The following is a 20658-nucleotide window of genomic DNA, read 5'->3' as shown; positions in this document are numbered from 1 at the left end:
GCCTGAAAACCACTTTGAGGTGCCCCCCTTTTATCAGGTGCAAACGTTTTATGCAATAAATAAAATAAGTATATTGGTCTGCAATTTTAAAAAAAGATCTCATGAAAATTCAGCAGCATTTTAATGCAAGTTTCTCCAAACATGCACATTTTCCTCAATATACTGCATTTCTGCAAAGCTGTTTCTCCTAAGAGAATGCATCTCTATTTGTTATTTTCATGGATACAATACATTTTTACATATCAGTTTGTTGGGAAAATGCACTGCAAAATTATGAGAAGTGTGAATTTTGAAGGATGGCTCTGTTTTGGTTGGTTTCAGGAGGTGCAGATGAAGCATGAACTGAATCAAGTATCTCCCGCATCCATATCCTGCTGTCACAATCCAGAGACCTTTCTTTCCATGCCTCCCCAGCACCACGACCCAATATGTGCTTCATTTCAATGATCAGCTGTTATATGTCTTATTTTACCAGGGCTGGATTATGGAGGGGATCCCCCAAAGTCGAGAACTTGCACGGGAGCTACAGGGAATGGGCATCATTCCCAAGCACGTTGGTAAGAACATGTTTAGTTCCATTGTGTTTTTTACAAATTCTTTCTGACTTTCTAATCTCTCTCTCAGATTTTGAGAAAGAGAAAGAGAATGAGGAAGAGTCAAAGCGAACATCAGGTCAAACGCAGCAGACTGCCCTACCCCCTTGCCCCAGGGCTTCTTTACAGGATACATGTTTTATTTCTTTTAGTGCTTTCTTTCTTTCTTTCTTTTTACAACATAATTCTTGTTTTGTATGGGGTGTATATGAGTCAATTACTATCATACCCAACTAAAACATTAAGTGAAAGGTTTTTTTTAAACCATTACAGTAGGGAAGGGTCGGGCAGATCAAAGCACCCAGGCATCCCGCTAAGTAGGTTTTAAACTTGTAAGCCTCATTCGCAGAAATGAGGTAGAGAAAGTAGTATAGACATAACTCAATAGGTTCTGTGAATATCATGGGGCAGAAGAGCACCCATGACTGGTGAAGCTGGGCATTTGCTAATGCCCAATACTATAATGGGGTCAACATCAGTGCTGAGCTGTACAGGCCTCATGCTGGAGCCAGGAGTGAATCCAGGAGTTGCAGCTAGAGAATCAAGCCAGGAGTCAGAGCCAGGAAAATCTTTCACTGCCCAAATCAGAAGAACCAATGACTAGTGTGGGTGGGAGGAGCCACTGCATTTCCATGGATTCCATTACTGCCTAGAGCAGTGGTGGCTAAACCACTGCCCTGGTCTACTAAGCCTCAGGCAATTTTCATAACCCCAATTTTGTGCCCCAACACAGCCCAGAGCTGGTATCATGAGTCCTATGGAGGCATCTGAGAGAGTGTTCAGATTATGATGATGATGAGGAAAGTTGGAGGAGGCTGACCTGGAGGAGGATCTTTGGGGATGAGAATTTGGGACCCCATGAGAAGTCTGACCTGTGGCTAGGGCCCCAGAGCTTGAGAGATAGAGACCTTTAAAAGGAGAGCACATGGGAGGGGCTGTCAAATTCTGCTTCAGTGTCTTCCCTTCAACCTAGTCAAGCATTGTAGGTCTGTGCTGTGCTTTACCAATTTGAAACCTGTAGACCAATTTTGAGACTCTATACTGACTTCATAAATATAAAAACTTCCAAACATGGTGATACTTTGAGTTCTGATTCTAATGGAGAACCAGAGCAGCTGGAAGGAGAGGTTCCTCTTCTCCCGGCACAGTACTGTAATGGGGAGGAAAATCACAGCACCTTATCCCCAGAAATCTCTGCCCCTGCACCATTGAAATTAAGACAGGGGAGTTTTGGCCAACTTTGACTACTTACGTGTCAATCATCTGGTGTCATATTGACACTGGGTGGACACCGGGTGTGGTGTCCCACTCACATGTCAAAATTGCCCTGCTGGGATGGGGGAAGATAGTGCACAAAACAGGGTTGAACTCCTTGCAAAACAAGCTCCAATCTTGTTGTCAGCAGCTGCATCTCCATCCACCTTATATTCCTACTCACATATGGCATCAGGTGTGAGTCAGATGAGTGTGGTTTCAGAAAAATAGCCTGGTGGGCCAGGTTTGACCTACAGGCTGGAGGTTCCCCAACCTTGCAATAAAGATTGTGTGAGATCATTCCCTGGAGGAATTTGCCTCATGCAAATTAGTGTGATTGTAAGTCCAGCATAGCCTTTCACAACCTGCCAGCCTTCATGGTGACTGGTACTAATAGCAGCTATAGTCCAAAACATATAGAGGGCACCAGGTTGGCACCAGATCTAGGAACTTCCCTGATACCTGGAGAAAAAGGAACACACACACACACACACACACACACAGAGAACTATATGTTTTAAAGTCCTCTCCGCACATCTGGAATGCATACTTTTAATTGTTGTTGTTGTTGTTGTTGTTGTTGTTGTTGTTGTTGTTTTAATCAGGCTTCCAGAAAGCCAAATTAACTTGTTGTATTTGCAATTCTTTTTGCTTCCTTCCTTCCTAGTGGTGCTTTTCGCTCCAGATGTTGTGCTGATTGAGAGGAATCTTGGGAAAAGAGTGGATATTTGTACTGGAGGTGTGGCGTTGTTTTTGTTTTCTTGCTAACAGAAATTGGGACGTGGTGGCTGAGAATGGCAGGATAAAGGTGACAGGGGCCATGAAATCTTTAGCTCAGGGGATACAGTAGATTAGGATATAATTATCACCATCACAGATTTATTAATCACCTCCTAAACCACTTGTTTCAAGCCAATTTACACAAAAGATAATTAACAGTTAAAAGCACCAAAACAGCAAATACATTTGAAACAGGACTAAAATGCTAGGGAGTGGACACTCGTGATAAAACATCTTTTTCATCCAGCTAGGAAAGCCCATGGAACAAAAATGTCTTAATTTGTTTCTGGAAAGTGCAGACTGTGGCTTTCTGTTGTATGTTGTATGTTGTACAGTCGTACCTCGGGTTACGACCACCTCGGTTTGCGAACAGTTCGGGTTACGAACTGCGCAAACCCGGAAGTGTTTTCGCCGCGCGCGCGCGCATAAGCCACGCGTGCAAATCGCGCTTTGCGCATGCGCAAAATGGTGGCGCCCATAGCGCTCGGTTTGCGAACTATTCGGGTTACGAACTGCGATCCGGAACGGATCGCGTTCGTAACCCAAGGTATTACTGTATGTTGTAATTTGGCTTTCTGTTGTATGTTGTTCCACAGAACAGGGGCAGCCACATTTATGAGCCTGTTCCAAGTTACCCATGAGGGGATTAATTACAGTTCCAGGATGTTTCATTAGACAGGGAGAAAGAAGTCATATGCTTTTAATTGTGCTTTGAACGTATGGCGCAGATGCAGCCCGGTCTCTGTTCAAGTGAATCTTTTCTGCCAACCCATTTCCAGAAGTGTACCATACAACTTTTGATTGGCCAACTGAGAACTACATACGGCAGCGCCTGATGGTGCCGCATGGCATATCTGAAGTGGAGACTGCAAGGCGGTTATTGAAATACCATCAAGACTACCCTGGGATTCGTCAGTCCTTTGGGTATTGCATGAAGTTGATCAACGCTGACCAGCCATGCGCAGATGTTTTTGCACAGGGTAAGGAGAGACAGACAGCTGTTTGATTATGTGGTTTTGTCAACAGGGTCGGTTTCAGGTCCATCTTTTTCAGAGGGTGAGCATCATTTCTTTCCCACTTTAAAAATTCCGCTCCCCAGATCTCCTAAGATGAAATAGCCTAAAAGCCCTGTTTTGGAGTGGAACAATTCATGAAACAAACCCTCATCTCAACACAAACATATTTGTGATGTACCCTCATTTCTTTGGTTTGCTAGCATTACTTTGTATATAAATGATTCCTTTCATTTGAGCTCTCCGTAGGGAAAATAGAGAAATTGACAGCCACAAAGCACATTTCTTCTTCTTTCTTTTTTGCTTTTTAATTGTCCCCTTTCCCAACAGTCTTTCAGTGGCCTGTTTTTATCACCCAGCTAATATTTTCATTTGGAAAAAGGGCCTTTCCTTCTAATCACGAGCGCCACACTTTGAGGTAAACAAGTTGGAGGTTTATATCCGGAATTTACAAAATTAATTACCTCTAAATTACTTAATTACATTTAAAAGTTCACATCATCGTTCATAAACAATTCATGCCTTGAATTGTAAATATATGTATGCAGGCTGAATATTAATTATTATTAATTAATAATGCAGTGAAATAAATTGAAAATTGGAATGGAAAAAAATCCTCTCCAGATCATCTCCCCCCGTATTTTTCTTCCAGTTGATGCATCAAGCAGCCAGATTTTTTAAAAAGAATAATTAGATGTGGAGACTGTCTGGGGGATCATTACTCCTAATTAACTTGGTTATTTACTGCAAATTAAGCATCATTTGTAAGCAGGCTGCTTGGCCTGTTATGTTTCTGCTGCAGATATGCTGGGCTGGGAAGAACAGCTTAGAGCTGTCTCTGGTTAGCTGATATTTATTTGGGAATAAATTATGTGCAAAAATGGACTGTTTCCCTCCGCTGTGAGTAGGGTTGGTTCTAATATTTGGGTAGCCCCCCTCCCCGGCATGAAACCAACAGGAAGCCTCCTTAACCTGCAAGGGGCAAGGGGCCTACTGTTAGGCAAAGCAAAACAAGCACTTCAGGTGCCAGATTTCAGAATGGGGGACGGACGGACAGTACTACCCACCATCTATTCCTCTGTGCTTACCTTTGGGTACCCGTTGAATATCCTAACTTTCCACCACTTCTGTTGTTTGTCAGTTTTCACCCATGTCCAAGCTCCGCCTCGAACGCTCGACCCATTTTCACCCCGGATTCTCCTTTGTGGACCTCCAGGCTCTGGGAAAAGCATGCAAGCAATGTTACTGTCTCAGAAATATGGCATCATCAATGGTTTGTTATCTTCCCTGTCTTAAATCCTCAATGGTCTCAGGTTGTCTCTTTCTCTGACCATGCGGCTGGGCCGCTGCTGCCACCCTTTGTACCAGCTGCTGGGACGCCGGTTGCTCTGAATAACAGCTGTTGGGAAGCACAAGTGGGAAGAGTGCTGCTGTTGTGCTCCTGTACCATAATTGGGCAGCCATCAAGCATTGTGAGAACTGGACCAGATGGCCCTTAGGCCTAATCCAGCCACCGTGCACCACTTACATTCTTCTGATTTGTTTGCTCTTGGGGCGCTGAATTAGAGGGACCTCTTGAATCCTTTCCTGCTACCAGCATTCTGGCACTGGCAGCCAACAGCCCTTGGGAGCAGCTTTCCACATGAGGAAGCCAGGAGCTCCTCAGGACCTCCAGCAGAAAAAATTGGAAGCTGTAACTTCCTCCTCCAGTAATTATAAGTTTATAACCAGTCAGAAACCCATAGACTCTCCCTTGACTTGCTGTTTTCCACCCTATATTTTGATTAGTATATTTTTCTTTTAAAATAAAAATGTTCCCAGCCAAATGTATTCCTTTTTATCCTATATTTTTTCCAGCTTTTGTTTGGCTAGGGCAAAAAGAGAGATGTGTATAGATGCGTGTGTGAGAGAGAGGTGAGATGGAAAAACCAGCTCAAGCCCCCATGTCTTTTATTTTATTCAGTGACCTTTTTCCAATATGCAGCTTCTTTGCCATTTCTTTCTCTCTCTGCCCTCCCCACAATCCACCTTTCCCCTCCCCTCTGCTTTTGCTTTCTTACTTCCTTTTTAAAAATTAACCTTATGTCTTTTTTGTTCCTCGTTCCTCTCAGTTTGCTGCGGGCAATTGCTAAAGGAAGCTGTAGCCGACGAGACAAAACTTGGAGAACTCATTAAGCCGTATTTTGACAGTGGTTGGCCAGGTAAGGTCACATTTCTGCACTTCCCATGTAGTGCTTACAAATCTGTGGGGAGGCAGGGAAGTTGGGGGGACGGGACGGACGACAGATGCATAATCTTGGGGTTTAGAGGGGGCGCATCTTTGTGGCATGATTGGAGCTGAGGGTGCATCTCCTAAGGGCAGGGGAAGAAATTTGGTTCTGTTTGCGAACTTACTTAGTTTACCCTTCCTGAAATAATGTGCTAACTTGAAACCCAGCTGTCCTCTGAAACCCTTGTACCCCTAAATTTTACTGTGTGGTTCTGTAGTCAAGTTGTATGTGCAAAAATGATCTTGCTAGAGAAAAGCATCAATGACAGTACAGTCATACCTCATGATACGTCCACTTCATATTGCGTCTTTTCAGCTTACGGACACGCCGAACCCAGAAATCCTGGAACGGGTTACTTCCGGGTTCAGCGCGTCCGTAACCTGTGCGCATGCGCAGAAGTGCTAAATCGCGCTTTGCGCATGCTCAGAAGCGCCGCATTGCATCACACGCGTGCGCAGATGCAGTGCTTCATGTTGCAGCCTTTTCATGTTGCGAACGGGCCGCCGGAACGGATCCCGTTCGCAGCATGAGGTACCATTGTATGTACTTGTAAAAATTATGTACAAAAAAATAGTTATATTTAGGGGAAACGCTTTGTGAAAATATATGCATACTAGGAGCTGTGCCCCTGCTTGCTTCATTTGCCAGCCCTGCTCCCATTCTCCCCACAAATGCCTACTTTGCTCCCCTATCTACCCTTCCCAATTCCTTCTCTTTGCCTCCCACCCGTCACCAGAGGACTAAAACTCCCATATTAACCTGCCCTCTCCCTCCCCTGCTCAGTTGTCACACTGTTTTCTCAGAGCCACCCCACCCCACTCCTGCCTTTAGAACCTTACAAAGCAGCTAATGAAAACAGAGTGATAACACTTTACAATTTTATTATGCCGTAAGATTGGTCAAAATTATACTTGAAATGTGTATAGTAGGAGAGATTAGCACTAAAATGCTGTTGAGGAAATTTTTTTTTTTTAAAAAATTGCAAACTGATATGGATATGTGGAGCACCAAACTTAAGATTGGAGCAATGAGAATCCAAGAGAAAGTGAAATGGACTGGTTTGACCATCCATGGCATCTACATGAGGCTTATTTAGTATCATCATCAGTCATCAAATAATAGGGAACTCTGTTCTCTCAGAGTGCTTCCATAGGTAAGCCAAAGAAGCACCATCTGCACACAAGGGAGTGAATAATAAGCAGGGTTGGAGGAACCCCAAAGTTTTCAGAAGTAAACTAATAAACAACTTTTGGGTTTGTGGGGACCCTTAGAGAAGAAGGAATTTGAAACAGTCAATGAGAACTGAGCATGTGCAGCAAATATAGAATGTCAGATGATTATCAATCGGGTGAGGGGCAAGAAAACTGGAGAGCAAATGGAATAGAGTATGCTAAAAAGGGTCGCTGCTAGCTGGCTGGAGCTGTGAACAAGAACACTCCTCCTAGCAACCTTTTCTTGAAATGCCCACTGGTGATGGTGTTGTAAGCCAAAAACTACTACAATGGTAGTAATAACAACAACAACAATAATAATAGTACAGTGTTACCTCGAGTTACAAACACCTCAGGTTACAAACTCCGCTAACCTGGAAGATTTACCTTGAGTTGAGAACTTTGCCCCAGGATGAGAACGGAAATCGTATGCCGGTGGTGCAGTGGCAGCAAGAGGCCCCATTAGCAAAAGCACACCGCTAGTTAAGAACAGTTTCAGATTAAGAACGGACCTCCGGAACGAATTAAGTTCATAACTAGAGGTACCACTGTAATGGTAATGCCATCAACATCAAATAAAATGCCCATCGATATATGAAAGCTAGGATATACACAAGGGAGAGTTTTGCCTACTGTCGAGGGCCATGGAGGGGGCTGCGATGCCTGTGTGCTGTGCACACAGAGTGGCATTTCCCCTCACTCTGGGATTATCCATCAGTGATGGCTGAATCACACAAGGGTAAGGAGCAAGGTTTGCATTTGTTGCATGTGTGGCTGCATACAAACCATACATTTAAAGCACGTGTATTCTCCTATTCTCCCTTCACTGTTGGAGACAGCATGGCACCTGAATAACCGTTGCTTTCTGGGAATCATGAGTGGAGAATGTTGCTGTCACACTCAGGTCCTGCTTTCTGGCTTCTCACTGGGGCATCGGTTTGGCTGCTGTGAGAACAAGCTATTTGGCTGGATGGGTCCTCCTTTGGCATGATACGGCAGCCAGGCTCTTCTCATGTCCTTGCTAGATCAGGGTGCAAGGGCTATCTTATCCAGCCTCCCTGTTCCCCAGTGCAGTGCCAGGATATTTTGCACCCCAGGCAAGGCTAGCTACTTCACACATGCACACACCCCAAATTGCTAACTTCGATTTTCAAAAACAGATTCTTGTAGAAAAAAGGAAAAGCACAAAAAAATGAAACTGCTGAATTTGTTTAAAATGGCAGGAATAAGTAGTACAACAATCTTTGATGATTTCTCAAATACCGCGCAAAAGAAAATGTTTTAGCATTCAAATCATTTTGAATAATCTTGTGAATTACGAAGTTCAAAATGAATCTTTTAAAAGTTTCAATTCCAAGCACATGAACATCTCACTTTGTGTGCAAATTTTGTCACCAATTCCTTCTGGTCAAGGGCTGATGCTAGGGCAAGTCCAGTTAATATAGTTGCCAAGACAACTAATCTCTTTTGCAACATTAAGTGTAAGTTTTTATAAGTTTGAGCTTTGAGAAATTGGGTGTGGAGGATCCTTAGAGCAACAGAACCATTAGGCACATTATCCAGGAGTTTTTGTCGTAGTATGAAGAGAAGTACTCCTTGTGGTGGTATCAACTTTGGAAGTCTTTGAGATATTGCTGTAAGTTCGCAGCACAAACCTGAACTTACAAATTGCATCAGCAAGGGCCTTAGCTTCAATTCGGGAAGCATTTCCAGATAAACCTTTTAGACTTGTGTCATCAAAGATCTCTATTAAAGCATCATATATACTTCTAAGATTATATCTCAGTGGTTTCAAAGCATCAGTCTGACTCTCCCATCTTCTTTTGCTCAGCGGCTTAACAGTTATACCTAAGTCTGATACATGGCTAGTTAGAATTTGCCAACGCTGAGTCGATGCATAGAAATAATTATAGATCTGTTGATCTAAACTGAAGAAACTAATTGCTTTCAGACAACAGTGGCATCACTGACAACCAAGTTTAAAGAGTGTGCATTGCAGGGCACAAAAAAGGCACATGGGTTTATGTCCAGGACTCTCTTTTGTGTGCCATTTTCTTTACCTTTCACATTGCTGCCATTGTCATAGCCTCGACAACATGGATTCTTACTTGGTAATCCCATTTGCTCAAGCTGTCCAAAAGAGTTTCTGTCATAAAGGCACCTGTAGTCTCCTTTAGTGGAACGAATCCTGAGAAATGTTCTCTTCTTATAACCTCAAGCTCAGATATCTCATTATCTGATAGTTTGATTACATCAACAAAACATACAATCATTGTCATTTGTACAATATGACTAACATCAGGTTTGCAGTCCAAAATAATTGAGTAGTATTGGGCTGTATTTTCATGTGCTTTTTTCCCCTTTTGCTTTATAGTACCTGCTAGAAGCTGTATAAGCTCGTTTTGGATATCTTTTCCTAGGTAGTGAACCATTGTTTCTTGATCTTTAACTCTGTGCAAATGTTCATTCATGATGGGATCACAAAGGGCTAGATATTCTACAAACTTCAAAATATTTCGACTGTACAACTAGCCGCCATACAACATTTTAGTTGTACCATGCCAAGAAGTCTTACCAAAGCAATCAAGTGTTCCAAGATTTGCCCTCAATAAAGTTTTTCTTGTCTAATTTTCTTCTTGTTAATATCATCAATGTTTTTCCTTTAGATAAGTGCAATTCAAGTTATTTCCAGGTCTGATAGTTTTCTAAATGGTCAGTATTCCTCTCATGTGAAGACAGAATTGCTTCAATGTTCTTCCAGTCTTTTGAACCTGTTTCTTGTAGAGGAAGTGCAGAATATTTTTGCTGAATAACTTACACACACCATGTTTTTTGGTGGAATATATCAACCTCAGTTGATACTTCTTCACCATTTGCTGTTCTTCTCTTGTAGCATATAGAAGAGCATTTATTCTTTTTTTCTTTTTTTTACTCTTTGGGGAAATCATGTGATACAACCTGCTACAAATCATGTGATACAACCTGTCACAAATGATCACTGAAATAGTTAGGCCAGTTAGCAGGGTCACTGTAATTCAAGTCAGGCACAGTACCATCTTCTTTTACAGACTTGGTGGTACTCTCACTTTCCTTGACATTCTCTTTTTCCACTGTGTGTTTTCCATAAATATTTCCAATTTGTGAAACAATTCCAATGTATCAATTACTTCAAAAATGATAAAAAAAATCTTCAGAATTTAAAATAAAAGTAAAATATCATCAGAAATGTGCTCTTCAAAGGTCACTACTGTGTCCCACTGACACAGTGACCTACCTTGCCCCGTCCTAAAGGGAAGCACACATGCAAGAGCTTAAGGCAATAGACTTTCCCTGCTTATTCTCAGCATCTCTTATCCAGAGGATGACTGGGTAGATCCTCCTCCTCCTCCTCCTCCTCCTCCTCCTCCTCCTCCTCCTCCTCCTCCTCCTCATCTATGAGCCCAGGGCAGCAAATACACAAGTAACAAAACAATCAAAACATCTGAAGAACGATTCCAGTGCAGATGAAGACTGGGAAAGATCTCAACTTTGAAATGCTTGTTGAAAGAGGGATGTATTCAAGAGGTGCTGAAAAGAAAATAGAGACGGAACCTAATATTTAAAGGGAGGGCATTCCAAAGAGTAGGTGCCATAACACTAAAAGCCCAATTCATGTATTGTGTGGAACAGACCTCTTGATAAGTTGATACATCTGCAGAGGCCCTCACCTGCAGAACACAGTGATTAGTTGGGTAAATGGCCAGGTGTGAGGGGAGAGATGATATTTTAAATAGTCCTTTGGATCCCGGCCATTCCCATGGTTTAAATGTTAGGGTTCTCTACTAGGCAAAGATACTGTAATGTGGTCATAACAAATCCTAAGGACACCCATTGGAGCTTTATCTTCTGTCCACATGACCAATAAGTATCCCAGAGTTGCCCCCTCCCCCCCCCCCAGTTTGTTTTGAATTTTTTTGCATCTGTGTGGCTTTATGGCTTATGTGGGGCATATTTTAGCAGAATGAAGGGATGCATCGTAGCCAATATTTATGCTCCAAGACAAATAATAAGTCTGATCATTTTGCTAATTCACTCCTCCTCAGGATAAGAAAGCATGAATTTGCATGAGTAAACACTAACAAGAATTCATTAGTGGCTTTGCAAAAGAGCTTGGGGGAAATGAAAGAGAGTTAGGCTACTTGGTGAACCATTTTTATTTTCTTTAAGTTATGTTAGTCCTAACTTCAGTGCCCCTTCTTCTGTCACTCCTCTTCCACTCTTAAGAATCCCCCCACCTTTCCCCCCTGATTGTTAAGATCACAGGTTCCTCCAGGTTGCTCCCCCAGGTGTGGGTAAATCTTTCTCAGCCTGAAGGCTGCACTCCCCTTTTTTCAGGGGCTATATGCAAGTGGCGAGCAGAGCCAGAAGCAAAAGTAGACAGAGGAACAAATGTTAGATTTTACCTTTGCAGGAGAGACTAGTTGCTACACTATCATGCCTCTCACTGCCCCCCTTCCAGGAAAGCAAGAGACAAGAGCAGAGTTCCAAGGACACATCCCAGCCAGTCAGACAAATGCATCCAAGGAAGGAGCAAAGTGGGGCTGGTGAGGGGTGTAGCCTGGGGAAAAGGGGGCATGAAGGAGGCTCCCAAAGGCCGGAGAAGGCCTGGAGGGCCAGAGTTTGCCTCACTCATTGTGAGGTTTCCCAGCCTGATGTCTATTCAGAACTGATCTGGGGTCTGGGCGTCCTCCTTTCTCCAGCCGCTCCCCATCACCAGAGCATAGCTGCCAAGTTTTCCCTTTTCTCACGAGGAAGCCTATTCAGCATAATGGAATTTCCCTTAAAAAAAGGGAGAACTTGGCAGCTATGCACCAGAGCTTGTGGACAGGCTGGGGCCTTGGCATGCTCTTGATTAGTGCTATTCACTTACGGTCAGAACAACTTTTAGTCTGACAAGAGAGATGAGAAAGGGTGGTATACAAATTTAATAGACAAAAGCAACAGAAAGAAAGATAAGGTCTCCCCCCACTTTTTGTTTCAAGCCCCATTGAGCTAGACACAAGCCCTCTGTGTTGGTGTCTTCCCCACCTCTACTACTCTCCATTTATAAAATAGTAATATTTGAATCCATCCCAGTAGCTTTCTCTTCTTGCTTCATTGGCTGGGCGGAGGGAGAACAGGGAGGAGTAGAAGAAGGGGGATTTGGGAATCTTCTAATTTCTGCTATTACTAACAAAAAAACAACAACCTCTCAGTCTTTACTATAACAACATTAACTTTTCTTGTAGAAAAAATGAATAAACTGGGATGTCCCCCCCTCCCTTCTCCCTAATGATTTACTTTATTCTCTCTTTTCGTTTTTGCAAGTTTGGATATCATGGTGGCCCCAAGATCACAGCTTTTATCACATATTTATTTATTTTTGACAGTGAAATTAACATTCTTATCTCTAAAGTGGCAGCTAAAAAAAATGACAATAGAGCCTCCTTTCTCTTTTTCTTCTTATGAAGGAGAGTTGGGGGGTGGTAGCGGACTTGCAAAGAATTTCTCAGTTGAAAGGCTAGGTAAATCTTTCTATCTGAGGAGATAAGCTTGGTTTTATTTCTTATTTTTTTAAATACACACACACACACCAGCCAGCCATCCTGCAAGCAGCCTGCAACATTGCCGGAGCATCCTTTGGGGAACCCTCTGCTGGTTTTTTCCAGGCGCCTCTTCTCACACGTGTGTTTGTACTAGCTGAAGACGCGCACGCATGGCTCTCTAAATAATTTACAAGTTGATTAATAAACTCACAGGGGTATAATTAGGAGAGAGAGAGACAGCGGCTACGGTAACGGGCACAGCACTTGGGGGAGCTGGAGACTCTTTCCTTTTCCTGTCTCTCTCTCTCCCTCTCGCTCTTTTTCTCTTTTTTTCAAGAAACTTTCGAGGGTGCTGGGCGTTTGAAGATAAGTTGGGAAGCGCACAGTGCCTCTCCTCGTTTGATGTGGAAATAGGACAGTTTGAATCCGTCGACTTTAATTTTTCACAAGCTGCAGGGGCCCTGCAGAGAGCTACTTTCTCTTTTTTATTATTGGGGGGTGGGGGAGGATGGAAAATCCCTCTACATTTTTCTTTCATTTTTCTTTCTATACACACAAGTCCAAACAGGAATGAAAAATCAGATTAATTTCCTCTTCTCCTAAAGTTCTATTTATCCACCCGTTGACCAGCCCTCTTCGAGTCTCCTGGCGACGGAGGGCAATTTTGCGATGGAGTTCTCCTGTAGCATAATGTGTATATTAAGGGAAAGTGTACCTGAAAATGCATATAATTAATGAAAAGGAAATATAAGAGTGCATTATATTAGGGGAAATCATTGCAAAATCATATATATGTCAATTATCTCAGACTCCGCTTTCTCTTGGTGAGGCCTTATGGGGGGCACTGCCCAGTGGTCTTAGACCCATGGCAGGGTCTCCGCTCTGTTGGTTCCCTGTTTGTGGAATGCTCTGCCTTTTATAAGGAAGCTTCCTGGAAACTCTGAAATCACTGGTTGTGAGAATGTGATTGCATTTAGTTGGTTTTAGAATGTTTTCGATGATGTTATTATTAATGTGTGTGGTTCCCTGGGCTTCTCTGGGAGGGCAGGTAAGATGGTAATAATAATAATAATAATAATAATAATAATAATAATAATAATAATATAATGATAGAAATGTGCCTTAAAAGGCTGACAAAGTCTCATAAGGGCTTTCTTAAAAATAAAAATGCAACAGAACTGGAAATGTGATGAGCTAACTTAAGTTGGGATGATCAGAACCTGAAATGGATAGGATGCTCCACTTTTAGCTCCTTGGCTGTTTGGCAGTGCTTTAGAAGTAATTCCTTGCCCCCACCTGCTATTCTTGTCTGACATTTTGCACTAAGGAATTACTACAGACTTTTCTTCATGGGGCTATGTCCGTCCTTCCAACCCCGGTGACAAAAACAGGGTTAGAGGAACAAAAAACCATCTGCCAATGGATATTCCTGTCTGTCTGTCTGTCTGTCCGTCTGTCCGTCTGTCCCTCCGTCCCTCCGTCCCTCCCTACCTCTCCCCAATACAGTACTAGCTTGCCTTAACTAGGCTGTTGAAAGGGTTACTAAAGCATTGTCTAAATTAAAACATGTGTTCCCTTACCCTATCCTATAGAAAGCATTATTCAAAAACAGTGATTTGCACAGCTCGCTAAGGACAATAGCACAATATAATTCACACCAGTAACAATTAATTGAACATTTATTAAAAATCCAATTTAAAGTGTTTAGTTTAATTAATTCAACAAAACTGATGAACTTCATCCAGTAAAGCCAGCTTTTCAATGTCTGATAGTCATTTACACCTCCATCACACTCTCTTGCCTTTTAGTACCCACTATGTAATCCCACAGCCCCACAAACAGAGGAGTGCTGTCCACTTAGAGGAACAACTGGTTTAGATGCTGAGTAGTTACTATGAACCAAATGCTCTTGTTGTGACAATTATTTTATTTTATTTTATTTTGTATTTAATTTCTATCCCATCTTTCCTCCAAGAAGCTTAAGGAGGCTTACATAGTTCTCTTACCTATTTTATCCTTACAACACCCGTGTGAGGTAGGTTAGGCTGAGAATGAGAATGACTGACCCAGTGCGGGGATTTGAACCCAGGTCTCTCAGGTCCTAACGGCGTTTCCATGTGCTGCTCTGGTTCGCCAGAAGCAGCTTTGTCATGCTGGCCACATGACCCGGAAGCTGTCTGCGGACAAACGCTGGCTCCCTTGGCCTATAGAGCGAGATGAGCGCCGCAACCCCAGAGTCGGACACGACTTGACCTGATGGTCAGGTGCCCCTCTCAGGTCCTAGTTTAGCACTGTAACCACCATACCATGCTGGCTCTCATTGCGTGGGGTTTGTGTGAAGAAAGGGTGTTCAGGCCAGAAGCGCCCCTTGTGGGGAAGGTCCAAGTGTGTCTTTACATGGTGGGGAATACTCATTGCCCCTCTCTTCCCCATCAGAACATGATCTATAAAGGCTGCTAGCCGAGGGCTGTCTCAGCATTAACCCTGAAAAGGGCAGCTCTTTTTTGCTGTGCAGCAAACGGACACACTACCACTGACTGCAGTATTTTATCAGTTAATGTTCGGGTAGGGAGCCTGTGGCCTACCTGAGTCCCACCTTTCCCAGATTAAGGCCGGCTCAACACTGAAGCTGATATTTAAGAACATACTCAAGAACATACCAGCATCCTGCCTCACAGTGCCCAGCTGGGGAGAAACCAGCAAGCAGGAGCTGAGCGCAAGAGCAATCTCTCCTCCTGCAGTTTCAAGCAACTGGTTTCAAGAAGCATTAATGCATCCGCTTGTGGTGGCAGAGTATGGACATTGAGGCTAGTCATAGAATCATAGAATCATAGAATCATAGAGTTGGAAGAGACCACAAGGGCCATCCAGTCCAACCCCCTGCCAAGCAGGAAACACCATCAAAGCATTCCTGACAGATGGCTGTCAAGCCTCTGCTTAAAGACCTCCAAAGAAGGAGACTCCACCACACTCCTTGGCAGCAAATTCCACTGCCGAACAGCTCTTACTGTCAGGAAGTTCTTCCTAATGTTTAGGTGGAATTTTCTTTCTTGTAGTTTGAATCCGTTGCTCCGTGTCCGCTTCTCTGGAGCAGCAGAAAACAACCTTTCTCCCTCCTCTATATGACATCCTTTTATATATTTGAACATGGTTATCATATCACCCCTTAACCTTCTCTTCTCCAGGCTAAACATACCCAGCTCCCTAAGCCGTTCCTCATAAGGCATCGTTTCCAGGCCTTTGACCATTTTGGTTGCCCTCTTCTGGACACGTTCCAGCTTATCAGTATCCTTCTTGAACTGTGGTGCCCAGAACTGGACACAGTACTCCAGGTGAGGTCTGACCAGAGCAGAATACAGTGGTACTATTACTTCCCTTGATCTAGATGCTATACTCCTATTGATGCAGCCCAGAATTGCATTGGCTTTTTTAGCTGCTGCATCACACTGCTGACTCATGTCAAGTTTGTGGTCTACCAAGACTCCTAGATCCTTTTCACATGTACTGCTCTCAAGCCAGGTGTCTCCCATCCTGTATTTGTGCCTTTCATTTTTTTTGCCCAAGTGTAGTACTTTACATTTCTCCTTATTAAAATTCATCTTGTTTGCTTTGGCCCAGTTGTCTAATCTGTTAAGGTCATTTTGAAGTGTGATCCTGTCCTCTGGGGTGTTAGCCACCCCTCCCAATTTGGTGTCATCTGCAAACTTGCTCAGGATGCCCTCAAGCCCATCATCCAAGTCATTGATAAAGATGTTGAACAAGCCTGGGCCCAAGACAGAACCCTGTGGCACCCCACTAGTCACTACTCTCCAGGATGAGGAGGAGCCATTGATGAGCACCCTTTGGGTTCGGTCAGTAAGCCAGTTACAAATCCACTGAATGGTAGCATTGTCTAGCCCACATTTTACCAGCTTCTTTACAAGAATATCATGGGGCACCTTGTCAAAGGCCTTGCTGAAATCAAGATAGGCTACATCCCAGCGTTCCCTTCATCTACCAGGCTTGTAATTCTGTCAAAAAATGAGATCAGATTAGTCTGACATGACTTATTTTTCAGGAACCCATGCTGACTTTTAGTGATCACAGAGTTTCTTTCTAGGTGCTCACAGACTGTTTGCTTAATGATCTGCTCTAGAATCTTTCCTGGTATTGATGTCAGGCTGACAGGGCGGTAATTAGTCATCACTGATAACCTTCTCCATTCATTTGTCCAATCCTGTCTTAACGTTTGTGGCCATTACTGCCTCCTGAAAGAGCAAGTGCCTTAGTTTAACTACGTGCTGCAATGCTGGGCAGCCATAGCTCTGATGTAGCAGCTGTAACTGTTGTCTACTCGACACACACACACTCTACCCTCCCCCCCCCCCCGACCCGTCTTGGGGTAAAATTCAGTCTTGGAATGCAGAAATGCACCTCTCTTTCTTTGATGAGCACAGCTCCACATTGCAGCAACTGTGTATCACCCGCAGGTGGCGCTGCTTAATAAACAAACTCACTTCGCCAAGAGGTTTGCCTCTGATCACCACTGTTCTGTTTATTAGTACATCATAGGCAAATGTTAGCAAGCTACATAACCAGAGCCTCCATCGGCAGGACTCAAAAGCTGTGAAAACAGTGGTGGTGTTACGGAAATAATGATTGTCTTAGATGCCTCCTGTACTTATTATGTTAGCCACACTTTGAAGGGCCTGGACCTCAATTTCTAATGGAAACTGGAGTTTACATGAATTCTCATAATGCAGACTTTAGACCAGATGCAGCCTTAGATGTCATCTTCAAAGTGGGAATCTAGAAAAATCTTCAGACAAGAAAAAAGAAACACCCACACGTGAAGAGACAGAAAGTGGAGAATAAAAGGCAAGCAGGACACGGGGGCAGGAAGTGGGGGTGGGGAGAGAGAAGAAAAACCTTGCAGACTAAAAGCGGCGCAAGTTTATCATCTTTATTTATGCAAGATAAAATCCCCACACTTAGAAGTTGAGGAGGAAGAGGCAAGGAATGCATCACCAAGAGATTACTGCAGGCGCAAGGATGATCCGGACTTGGGTCTGTGAGCCGCTCTTGCCTGAATGCAGAAACAGACCTTTCCTGACCAGATGGTTTCTTGGAATGGAAATGGCGATGATGGATCGCTGCATCACAACTGCCCTCCATCCCCAAAGCAACTCTATTGCAGGCTCCTCAATAACCTGGTTTAAAATAAGGTTCAACTTTTTAAAAATCGCTCACGATTTCACTTGCAAGGAAGAGATGCAATGGAATTAGTTTCACACATACCTTTCTTCTTTCTTTTGCAGCGTCTCACATCCATCTTTAGATAGATGCCTCTTCAAGTTCTCTCTGTTGTTCTCTGTTGTTTGCTTCTTGCATCAACATAGTTTTAGATTGTTCACCCATCACATAGGTGGTTGTCCCCTTGGTCTTTTGAAATAGTATGGTCTCAATTTGACCATACAATTTGACACAGCTTTATTCAACTGGCCTAAAGGAAGAAGGGCCCATTCCAATCTGCAGTTAGGCCAGTTAAAGCTTTTTTTCTGATTTTCCGTCAGTTACATAAAAATAAAAATATTTTTATTCAATTATTAAAAATATTAAATTATTCAAAATATTCACTCTGGAATGACACCTAACTGATCTACTTTCTGTTAGACAACATTTTCCCAATCTTCCAACCCAAAGAGATTAATTCATTTTGTTTTCCCCCCACAAAAAGTCCAAAAGGGGTTCTCTAATTATTATTAATAATAAATGTTAGCAATGTTTTTTCTCTAATCAAACATATCAACTTTATCTCCAGTAACTTCAACATATTAAACAATAATAAGTCTTTCTGTCTTAGTCCACACAAGAGTCTTTCTGCTGTGATTATACAGTATATTAAGTATTCCGTAGTTCTTTACTTATTATGCTTTCCTTAATTCACACCCAGTTCCATATCTTCCATTCCCATTTCCTGTTGTATTTGCTGTGGTGTTCCATCTTGATTTTTTAAAAAACAAATAAAAAAATAATCCTTTTCCCTTTATGTTTCTTCCATTCTTTTCCCAAGGAAGACACTAAAGGTTTGATAGCTCTTTCCTCTGAATTCACTCCAAGTAGTAAACCAGGGGTCAGCAAACTTTTTCAGCAGGGGGCTGGTCCACTATCCCTCAGACCTTGTGGGGGCCAGACTATATTTTGAAAAAAAATATGAACGAATTCCTATGCCCCACAAATAACCCAGAGATGCATTTTAAATAAAAGGACACATTCTACTCATGTAAAAACATGCTGATTCCGGGACCATCTGCGGGCCTAATTTAGAAGGTGATTGGGCCACATCCGGCCCCCGGGCCTTAGTTTGGGAACCCCTGTTGTTGTAAACAGAGTCCTTTTTCTCTCTCAACTCTATCTCAGCCGGCTCAGGATGTCTTTTCATCTCTCCACCCATGACTTCATTCCACTCCTTCAGCTTCTCAACTCCACCATTTGGCTGTATCACTCCTCCAAATACCTGTATGGAGGACTTCTCCATTTCCCCATCTGTTGCATCCATTTCACCCTCCTGTTCTGGCAACCCTTCATCCATATTTTTCTCTGACATCCCTGTGCCCTCTTTAGTGCCACTTTCCATTTCATTCTTCTCTGGTCTGTTTTCATTCACCATTTCATCACTCTCAGCTCCAATCACTTTTATTTACCCATCAAACAATTGCTGAAGGATGCCAACAGCCAATGGAATGTCCAACAATGTATTTGCCATACTGAATGTTCTTGATATTAACAATTCAGTCTCCACTTTAAGATCTTGACAGTCCCCTGTCTTCAACCCCCTGTCATGACCTTAAGATCTTTGTAACATTTGCTATCAAACCACATTCCCACAGAGGAAATAAGAAGTTGCAACATTAGTTTTGATTTCAAGGTAACACTTTCATTGAGAAAACAGATTTAAAGGAAATAAAAATTATTAGCACTCAAAACTCCCTTGATTGTTTAAAACTTTCTTGGTTCAAACAGAGCATGCTTTTTGTTCTGGCTTCAGCCCTTTAATGATAAACTTTTCTTTAAGATAAACTTTTCTTAAAGCCAGAAAGTAGCTCATACAACAGATGTAAATTTCAACTGGAAGACAGGGAAATCTCTTTCAGACAGGGTCTAGACACATCAAAAAAGTGAATCAGTTAAATGTGTTGTAAACTTCACACAGGAAAATCTTGTTGGCAAAAGATGGGACTCCACAGCGCCATGTGGTGTCATAGTGTTATAACACATATAAAGCACTTTTTCTTTACAAATGTAGCTAAGTCCTCAGTCATAAATTATAAACTTAGAGAAATGGAGGCTTTTGCAGACCCTATGCCCTTCAGGGCCCTTACATGGCTTTTGGGCACGATGTTTATTCCTGTGATTTAAGTCGCTCACCCCCATCTGGGTTCCCAGGAGCTGACAGCTTCTCAGTCTCCCAGTTTAGAAAATGGCTTTTTCAGAGTGTCAGAGGTTATTTCCCTGTTCACACTTTTCTGCAGAGTGAATTTAATAGCCAAGATTTATGTCATTTGTTGTTTAGTTGTTTAGTCGTGTCCAACTCTTCGTGACCCCATGGACCAGAGCACGCCAGGCACTCCTGTCTTCCACTGCCTCCTGCAGTTTGGTCAGACTCATGTTGGTGGCTTCGAGAACACTGTCCAACCACATCGTCTTCTGTCGTCCCCTTCTCCTTGTGATCTTTCCCAACATCAGGGTCTTTTCCAGGGAGTCTTCTCTTCTCGTGATTTATGCCATGGGTATCATCAATCACCATGTGATTATTTCCGTTGGCAGCCTGCCAGGCATGCCAATGCGAACAAAATATTGTTGGGGCCCAAGTAAGCCCCCTCCCACATAATTGATCATGTGACACAGTCCATACACCATTTGAATGGGAATGCTCCACCGGCCCCTAGGAGTTGTCTCCTTTGCAGCCTGATGACAGAAGATGTTCAGTCCAC

The 20658-nt window shown here is 42.9% G+C and overlaps 1 protein-coding gene and 1 pseudogene across 5 annotated transcripts in view; one reads left to right on the top strand and one right to left on the bottom strand.

Annotated features, from left to right (window-relative positions):
* Nucleotides 1-20658, top strand: part of AK8 (adenylate kinase 8) — a 106702-nt gene that overhangs the window by 44956 nt on the left and 41088 nt on the right. For all 5 annotated transcript variants that reach the window (XM_088664762.1, XM_088664763.1, XM_035102200.3 and 2 more), the window contains 5 exons: nt 476-557; nt 2515-2586; nt 3407-3607; nt 4782-4913; nt 5752-5841. In XM_088664762.1, the coding sequence (XP_088520888.1) occupies nt 476-557; nt 2515-2586; nt 3407-3607; nt 4782-4913; nt 5752-5841 (577 nt within the window). The remainder of the gene's footprint in view (nt 1-475; nt 558-2514; nt 2587-3406; nt 3608-4781; nt 4914-5751; nt 5842-20658) is intronic.
* On the bottom strand, nt 9185-19334 carry LOC148686627 (uncharacterized; annotated as a pseudogene).

This window comes from Zootoca vivipara, chromosome Z2, assembly GCF_965207765.1.
Source record: "Zootoca vivipara chromosome Z2, rZooViv2.hap1.1, whole genome shotgun sequence".
In the NCBI taxonomy this organism is placed as follows: domain Eukaryota; kingdom Metazoa; phylum Chordata; class Lepidosauria; order Squamata; family Lacertidae; genus Zootoca; species Zootoca vivipara.
This window is presented reverse-complemented; position numbering and strand designations above follow the sequence as displayed.